This window comes from Glycine soja, chromosome 14, assembly GCF_004193775.1.
Source record: "Glycine soja cultivar W05 chromosome 14, ASM419377v2, whole genome shotgun sequence".
Taxonomy (NCBI): domain Eukaryota; kingdom Viridiplantae; phylum Streptophyta; class Magnoliopsida; order Fabales; family Fabaceae; genus Glycine; species Glycine soja.
In genome coordinates, this window is record NC_041015.1 from 50254472 (window position 1) to 50264417 (window position 9946).

A 9946-nucleotide genomic window follows, 5' to 3' on the forward strand; every position below is an offset into this window, starting at 1 on the left:
ATATATATATAAAGTAAGGTTATTTTTTTGGTAGGCATATAAAATGAGGGTTATTGTTGTTTATTATTATGGTGTATCTTATTGTTAGTATATGTTCACAATATTTTATATTGACAGTTTAATTTCTATTATAACATTAAGCCATTAGCATATGAAATACTTTTTTATAGTTATTGTTGAATAAATTTAGTATGAAAGTTCACCATATATTTGTTGGAAAATCCTTTTTGTAACAAATATATCGTGAACTTTTATATGGATGTTTTTCTCCTTCTTGTCAAAAGAAGAAAAATACACGTATATAAGAATGAGAGTGTGCATTATTTCTCTCCTCACCTCTTAATTTTATGTTACCAAAAATGTCAACAAAGCGTTACACCAAGGAGAAGAGGTTTAATGAGCCAAACCAACTAGGCCGTCACTCACTGCATTATCTTCTCTTTTGGTGCAAGAGAGAGGATATGACTTATGTATACTAAATTCTGTGTAATATTTGGTGTAATAAATCATTTTACATAAACAATAAATAATTTTATTTGTCAAATATTACTATATTTATAAGAGAAATGAACATTCCATTACTAGAAATTTTGATCATGAAATAAATTATTTTACATGATATAATATAATGAAAAAAGACCAAAAACAAAAATCATAGGACCTTGAACGTGGTTTAAAATTTAACGGTAGGGATATGACAAGTAAGATCTAAAATAAGATTTTTGTTCACATTAGTAGTTAGAATTTATTTTAAGTATTTAAAAGTAAAAAAAAATTAAAAATATTTATTTATTTTATGCATTAAATGTTTTTTCAGTAGAAATGTTTACTTTTAATGACTTGAAATGTTTTTTAAATGATGGTATTAACAAAAGTTGAAAAAAGGCACACATACACAGAATATTTGAACGAACAAATTGACATTGAGCAAATCACGGCACAGCACCCAGTCAACCATGCTTGCGGTGACAACTAAATTCATCTATGTTTCCTCGCCTCACAGAAACGTTTGGTATGAGAGAATAAGCATTTATCATTAGTTGAGTTTTTTTAAGTTTGAACCTGATATTTTCAAGCCAGTGAATTAATACATCTTAATTCTTAGACAAATTCCTTTATTTTTAATATAAAAATTTTAATTTTGCTGTTAAGCATAGATTGTAATTTTGGTAACTTTAGATTTGAGTTTTATTCGGTAAGAATAGAAGAGATACCGAAGATTTATAATTACTCACTTTAAGTCTACTGAACTACACCTTGAGTTTTTTTAGTCTACAATTGCATAAATTTTCAAACAAAGATTTTGAGAAAAATCACGTTCTTTATTAATTTGAATTTTTATCTAGTAACTTTTCACATGCCATCATTATTTTGAATAAGCACTAATTTTAGCAATGGCCCTTTAAAGAACCCCGCCTTTATCAATTTTTTTTCGTAATATATACATTTTAAATAAAAAAATTATGTGGCGTTACAAATTTGCTTCAGCAATCAAATAAGTTAAGAAAATTAATATATTTTTATGTATGAAAGCATAGCCAGTTTATTTTCTATGTAAAAAAAATTATTTACCCCGATAATCAAATCGTAGAATGAACGTACGAAACATTTTATTTTCAACGATAAAAAAAAGATTTTTTTAAATGAATATGATTTTGAAGTTTTTTTCTTCCGAAAAAGATCTTATGGTAAGAAGCATTAGGCTTTTGTTTTGAAAGACTTATTTACAACTTATTTAAATTTATCTTACAGCATAAGTATTTGTGTAATTATATTCGAAAACTTAATAAAATAATAGAATTGTCAAATCAGATGGCCAGGCCAGCCCAGCCCGGCAAGCTAAAAGAGTCAAAATGGCATGGGATATTGCTTCCTGCACTCCCACTATTGTTTATGCTTCAATATTATCTTTTTATGCTTAGGGTCCATTTGCACACGCATAGAATAAAACAAATTTGCGTTTGAGTTTTAAAATATTTTGATAAATACAATGTATCCACAAGCATAATATGATGTATGCATTTAGGAAACCTATAATGTTATGAAACAAGGACATTTGACAGGTGAGGCTACATTAAAACTTTTCTCACTCACAGACCGTCTTCCTTTTTGAGCCTTCAAATGTGTTTTAACTATTAAACCTTTAGCATGACCATGTGAATTGCCTACATGGATTTGTTTTGTTAGACATGATATGATGTTACCTATTTCTGACACGGCCATGCCAAGCCATTTGGACTAATTTGGTATACTATGTCCAATTTGGGTTATTTGAAACCCATTATTGACTTATGATCCACTAATGGGTGATTTAAAGCCTCCATCGATATCTTTTGATAATCTTTATTCGTTCTTGAATTGTGTCTCACTCTTTCTTAGCTTCTCTAGTGCTTCACGAGGATTAAAGGTTGCTATTTTGGGAAGACATTAGAAAGGCTTCATATTTTATTTTAAAGATATGAAGACCAGCTTCTCTTAAAAGGGGTTTTTGAGAGGGTTTTTTTTTTTTTTTTTTTTCCATTCTAGTTTTCTTATATTATAGATTGTGTTATGGGTTTCCTTTGCTTTGTATTTCTCTTCAAATATATGTAACTAAATCCACATTTAGGTGATGACCAATTTTAATATATGCTACTAACATAAAATTTCAATTTGATTAAAAAAATAAAATTAAAAGCATTTAAAGTAATTTATTGAGACCAATGAGGCTGGATATAGTATAGAGGAATTAATCAATATTCAAATTCTTACATATATAAATGATCATATTTACCATCGAGTGTTGGATTAATTGACACAAAATTATTTTAATTTAATAAAAAAAATTTAAATTATATTTGTAATTACGTTAAATATTTAAAGAAAAATTTTATTGCTCATAATCATTTTACCTGAACCGGAATTACCTTTAACGATACATGTATTTTATAAAAGAAATAACAAAGAAATGCTCATATTTAGTTTAGTATTAGACCATACCTAGAATAGGATTGGTATATCCGTATATATGTATAATGTAATCCTACAAAGCTTGAAGTTCAACGAACGCGTGTATTTGAATGGTACAGGATTAATTAAAATCAAAAATCGAGGTACAAGAAATGAACGTGTTAGACGATGACTTTTTGTAGCTGTTAACAGTTCACCCAACGTTCTTACGTAATGGGAGTCTGGTAGAAGTCAAAAGTTCAACCCAAGTATACCGCTGTGTGCAGTTGGATCACCAACATGCCAACAGCTAAGCAAGAATATAGAATATAACATCTTCTGTGCATGACAATTTCCATACATGTCAAGTTGAATTAAATTTTTATCTAATGTGAACATCCAATTTTATACTATATATTATGTACTCTCTTAGACCCTCATCACATAGTTTACATTATGTTACATTTTGTATTATATGAATAATGTTTTATATTGAAATATAAGTGTTAATATAAAGTCTTACATTAAATAAAAATAAAAGGTTGATCGAACATCATATAAGTGAGAATAAGACTTATATACATAAATTTTAAGATTTTAAGTTAAATTATGATGTCAAGTTTACTTATATAATTGCTCGAGATCTATTAGTTTAAATCTTCTTGGTGTTTACTCTCTCTATTTTCCAACAACTGGTATCAAGTTGATGATTTGATGTGATGACCCGTTTGGACGAGTATAATGGAGTTGATGACAGATCCATAAACAAAAATTTTCCTGGCTGATGAGTTCATGCATGGAAGTTAGGCAACGAGTCTAGTAAGTGTTGCGACCGTGTAAGGTACTAAAGCATGTTGGCGGCAATAGATAGACAAGTCAAGGTAACTGCGGTTAAGCTTTAAGGACCATCATTGAATACTCGTGGATTAAAAATGACTTTCGCTTGAGAGGAAGACAACCATGTGAAAGACATTAACACTTGAGAAGGAGATTATTGGAATATAAGTGTGAATGTGAAGTCTCACATTGGTAGGAATGAGAATGTTGAAAATCATATAAGTGAGGATAATACTCATAAATTTTGGGTTAAAATGTGATGTCAAGTTCACTTATGTGATTGTTTGAGATCTATTAGTTTAAATTTTCCTAGTCTTTATCCCTTAGTTTCTTAACACTTTAAAAATAAGACTTAAATATAATTTTGGTCTCTCTATTTTACTTAGTCCATAATTTTGATTTCTCTATTTTAAAATTGAGACATTTGAACCTCCTATTTTAAAAAATTCACAATTTTGGTCTCCTTATTTCAAAATACAAACATTCGATCCCCCATATAATAGAAAATTAGCAATTTTTGTTTCTGTATTTTAGAAAACCTACAATTTTAATTTCATCTTTAATTTTTCTTGTTTTATTTCTTATTTTGTACTTAATTAAACATTTCTTGATGGTACTAAATTAAACATTTCTTAATGGTACCTTAAATGAATATGTTAAGTTTAGGGTTTAATTGGACCAAAAGAAAAAGATAAACATAGACAAAATTGAGAATTTAACTAAAATTGTGAATTTTATATAATAGAATGACTAAAATCATAGGCTTTTTAAATAGAAGGATTAAATGTCTTTATTTTAAAATGAGAGAATGAAAATCTTGAATTTTTTAAAATATAAAATTTAAATGTCTCAATTTTAAAATAAATGAACCAATATTGTAGAATAAATAAAATAGGAAAACTAAAGTTACATTTAAACTAAAAAAATACATAATTAATTACATGGATAATACCGCCAAGCCAAAAAAAAGGAAGAATATTAGTTGTCCATAAGACTACATGAAATCATGAATAATTAAAAAGAGCAGTTACATCAATCTATCTTTTAATTTTATTCTATTCCATACTTTTATTTTAATAGAATGGTGGTTTTTTTTTTATAGAAATATATAAATTAATAAATCCATTTCGCGTGAAAATAATAAGATAGCTAGGTTTTCAAATCACTTAAAACTAAAACCAGTTATCAGAGCTAAATTATCCAATTAGAATTTCTTCACAAATAAAGCTTTTGAGTTGGAAGTAGCGGAAGAAAACAATTTGCATACTAAGAGAGTAAGAGTTTAAAGTTGATAAACTGTACGTCAACAAAAAACTGTTTACATTATCATTTAAAAATGTATTTAAATATCATTACAATAGTTAATTTTTTTACATAATTATTATGTAGATAAAGTTTCAATAATATACATATTTTCGAATAATATATTATTCCGAACCGCTTCTCAGCCACACATGGATGACTAGGATGTTCATTAGTTGTTTATTTAAATAATCATAATCATAATTAATAAATAATTAAATTTTTATTGCTGTAAATAAATAATTAGATTATAAGTGATTATAATAATTATAGCTATAACTAGTTTTATATAAATGGATATTAGTTTTAAAAGTCAGTTATATAATCGTTTATGAATATAACTAGTTATATAATAAATTATATCTAAAATTAGTTATATAATTGATTATAGATGGATAAAAATAAGTTATTTGAAATATTTATTTATCTAAAACTAGATATAATTTTATAATTATAACAATTTTTTATAAATAAAAATAAGTTATTTGAAATAATCATTTCTATTATTAAACTTGTGATAGTTTTATAACTACTTTTATATAATTGGTTATTATATGATTAGTTATAATTATTTTTTAGGTAAATGGTGAAATTTATTTTTGAAAGTGTGTTATGATACCAAATTGTTCCTTGAAATATAAAAACTACAAATTTAACATCTAAATGTAAAAAAAGTGCACTAGATTAGTCCTGTGAGATTATTTTATCACTAAATTATAATATTTAAAGATTAATTTAACATTAAATTATAAAATTTAGAATAATTTATTATTATATTTTTTAGAACTAATTTGTTATTCTTTTTATATATTTGTATATTAAATTTGAATTTTTTATTTTTCAATGTATCAATGCCTCACATTTTAAAGAAGGAATTTGACTTTTTTTTTTCAAAACTAATTTCTTTGAGCAGCCTTGCACATGGCCACGCACCCCGACAATTTGGCCATCTAGCCCAGCCACGCCTTTACTTGACTAATTGGGTTGGTAAATTCTCACTTAATATCATGGATTTCACTCCAAAACCATTATAATATAACATTTTTTTGAACTTTACTTACTTTATATTTGAATTGGCTCTAGAGTTACTTGAGCGATGAAGCACTTGCATGTAATAAATCACTACACAGTTATTGTATTATTATATCTACTCTTATATTATAACTTTGAAAGTTTAATTTGCTTCAACTAATTCATTTTTTAATATATATATATATATATATATATATATATATATATATATATATATATATATAAACTCTCTTCTCTTATTATATAGTAATCTCTACACAATTTATGAGAGTGATATTATTTTTTTAAGATCTTACAAATGTTTTCAAATCTAATTATTTATCATGAGTGTTATTATCTTCATATTCAAATTTAAATTAAATCATATTTTATCTTAAGTTATAATAATTACTATTACTTTTTAAAATTAAATTATATTAATTATTTTTATTGTAATTATGCTATTTTCATTAAGTTAAATATTATATTATATTATTTTAATTTTTAACAAATTCTATTTATTATCTTTTAAAAAAATTAATTATAATATTATTGTGAAATTTAAATAAAACTAACTATTATTTTTATATTAACTTTATTTATTGAATAAAGTGATTACAATTTTTATAATTAGTAATATAATTTATGTCACAAAAATTACATTATGTATTTCTAGAAATTAAAATGCTAATTGTAAATTACCATAAAAACACGTCATATAATGATATAAATCTTGATTATTTCATATAGTAGTAGTATGTTTTTATAATTCTTTCCTCGCCTTTTTAAAATATCAATTCGCAACGTGTAAAAACAAAGTAAAATGAGGCATTTTTTTTCCGTGTTACATTGGCAAGACTATTATTGGCTACACCTTTTATTTGTGTTGAATGAAAAGATAGATTTTTCTATTTTTCCTAAAAGTACGAAACACCGACCCATGTTTCCCTACGCGGCGGGGACATATTAAATTAAACACGCACACGCACGCACTCGTAGACTCATCCTACGCCAATGTCACAAAGTAGTACTAGTACTTATCATTAAGAAAACACGAATGCAACAAGCAAAAGACAAAAAGAGCACTAGTAAAAAACAAAGACCATGCATGCAATTGCAAATTGTAAATGCAAACCATAGATATTTAAAGGGAAATGTTTAGTAGAAACACTTAGAGAAAATAAAAAAAACTATAGATACGATAAGATTTATGATAGGATAAAAAAAATATATAAAATATTAATATGATATATAAAATTATGAATGATTCATGTATTATTATTTATAAAAATATATTTGGTGGATAATCTTGAGTTGTTTATAATTTCAGACAAAAATATGAAAGATAAGTGATTAATTTAATCAATATATAATATTATAAAAAGAAAAAAAATTGTGAGAGAAAAAAGTATTTGATGGAATGTTTGAAACTTTTTTTATGAAAATAATGGATAGATAGGGATGCAAGTCAGCACACCGACCTTGCTGACTCAGTCTCAGTCAGCTCTCAGCCCACGCCATTCAAACTTCGACCGTCTAATTGGTACAACATCAACAACTACTTCATTTCCTTATTCTAGTTAATTAGTTAACCCGTTTCAAAATCATCTAACTCCAGTGACTTTTCAACTTTCAAACTTCAGCGTTCAAACAATAATAATCTCATAGTCCTAACACACACACACACACACACAAAAAAAAACACTGTTTGAAGTTTGAACTATTCCTCTCTGACAATCTTACCTCGCCAGCTTTGACCCATGTAGCACAAAGCAGGTAGTAGTACTATAAATACAAAACCCACACCACTTTCTTTCCTTCATCACATTCACATACAATTCTTCTAAGCTCTACTAAAAAAAGATACATAGAAACAATCGAAATTATTTATTATTATTAAAGCAACATGGTTTTGTCATGGACAAAAGGGAGAGTGTTCCGGCGTGCCAGAAAGGGTAAGGAGTTGAAATATTCTGGTGGCGACATGGAGATAGAGATTGCGATCCCCACCCACTTCCGGTGCCCGGTAACCTTGGACATGATGAAGGACCCCGTGACCGTTTCCACGGGCATAACCTATGACCGCGACAGCATCGAGAAGTGGATCGAGTCCGGGAACCGCACGTGCCCGGTCACCAAAACCGAGCTGACCAGCCTCGACGACATGATCCCGAACCACGCCATCCGTAGGATGATCCAGGACTGGTGCGTGGAGCACCGCTCCCACGGCATCGAACGGATCCCCACTCCTCGTATCCCCGTCACCCCGTACGAGGTTGCCGACACGTGTACGAGGATCCTGTCGGCGGCGCAGCACGGCGACGAGAACAAGTGCGTGGAGTTGGTGAGGAAGATCAAGGCTTGGGGGAAGGAAAGTGAGAGAAACAAAAGGTGCATAGTGGCCAATGGTGCTGCTTTAGCACTATCCAATGCCTTCAACTCTTTCTCATCACGTGGGTTGTTGATTGAGAAGAACGTGGTTGTGTTGGATGAGATTCTGGGGGCTTTGGTATGGATGCGTCCTCTTTCTGAAGAGGGTAGATCCGTGTTGGGGTCAACGAGTTCTATCTCTTGCATGGTTTGGTTCATGAACGGTAAACAATTGTCCACAAGGCAAAACGCTGCTTTGGTTCTTAAGGAAATGCATGTTGAGGCGTTGGTGAAGTGTGTAGATGTTGTTGAGGCTTTGGTTAACATGATTAAGGAGCCTGTTGGGAATGGTTCCACCAAGCCGTGTTTGTCAACGATTTTCAACTTGGTTAGTTATTCTTCAGTTAGAGGTGTGACTTGTGAAAGGTTTGTGGAATTGGGTTTGGTTGATGCGGTGTTGGAGGTTCTTGTTGATGCGGAGAGAGGGGTGTGTGAGAAGGCTTTGGGGGTGTTGGATTGCGTTTGTGATTGCAAGCAAGGGGTGCAGATGGCAAAGGCTAATGCTTTGACTTTGCCTCTTGTGATTAAGAAGCTTTTGAGGGTGTCTGAGTTGAGTTCAAGCTTTGCGGTTTCGGTTCTTTGGAAACTTTTTTGTGACAAGAATGAAGAAGGGGTGTTGATTGAGGCGCTTCAAATGGGAGTGTTTCATAAACTACTTGTTTTGTTGCAAGTGGGTTGTGGTGAGGGAACCAAAGAGAAGGCTACGGAGTTGTTGAAGTTGTTGAATGGTTGTAGGAGCAAAGCCGAGTGTGTTGATTCGTCCTTGGATTTCAAGCATTTGAAGAAGCCCTTCTAATTTGATCTGGCTAGGATATGAGATTTCATTCCACTTTTTTTTTGTATAGGTCATATTGGTAGAAACAGAATATACTCTTGTACAAAGACACACACACAGAGTCTCATATACGGAGGATACAAATTGGTATCTCTAACACTCAATTGAAGTTTTGAAATTCATTTTTTTTAATGGAAATTTTAGATTTCAGACATACGGACCTGTAATTAACAAATTCAGAAATTACAAATGTTTTGGTTTATTACAAACCGGGGATTGTTATGTATGTTTTGATTATTAGATCAAATTGTACAATTTTAAAAATGAAAAGACCAAAATTTTGAAGAAAAAGATTATAAAACCAAAATTGTTCTTTAAGAATTAAAAGCGAACCAATATTAAGAAAAAATAGTACATACTTAAAATCTATAGACATGTTTACAAAGATGTTGTCTCCCTTACAACCATGGAAAAATATATTGACAGCTCACAAATTCAATTATGATATAATATATTATTATTCACACTAAATATTTTATATATGTATATTTAACTTTCCTAACACAATATCTCTTATGACTTTGAATCTTGATTGTTTATATATCCTGTGAAATGCGACAATAAAACATGTTACGGGTATAGTGAAAAGTGATTTGAATGCAT

General features: G+C 29.2%; 1 protein-coding gene across 1 annotated transcript; it reads left to right on the forward strand.

The window, feature by feature from the left end:
- Nucleotides 1-7885: 7885 nt before the first annotated feature.
- Nucleotides 7886-9497, forward strand: LOC114383022 (U-box domain-containing protein 20-like). Its single transcript, XM_028342599.1, has one exon. The coding sequence runs from the start codon at nt 7985-7987 to the stop codon at nt 9302-9304; it is 1320 nt and encodes a 439-aa protein (XP_028198400.1). The 5' UTR covers nt 7886-7984; the 3' UTR covers nt 9305-9497.
- Nucleotides 9498-9946: the final 449 nt, after the last annotated feature.

Excerpts from the sequence above, each read along its gene's own strand:
- LOC114383022 (XM_028342599.1), top strand. The coding sequence starts at position 7,985 with ATGGTTTTGTCATGGACAAAAGGGAGAGTGTTCCGGCGTGCCAGAAAG.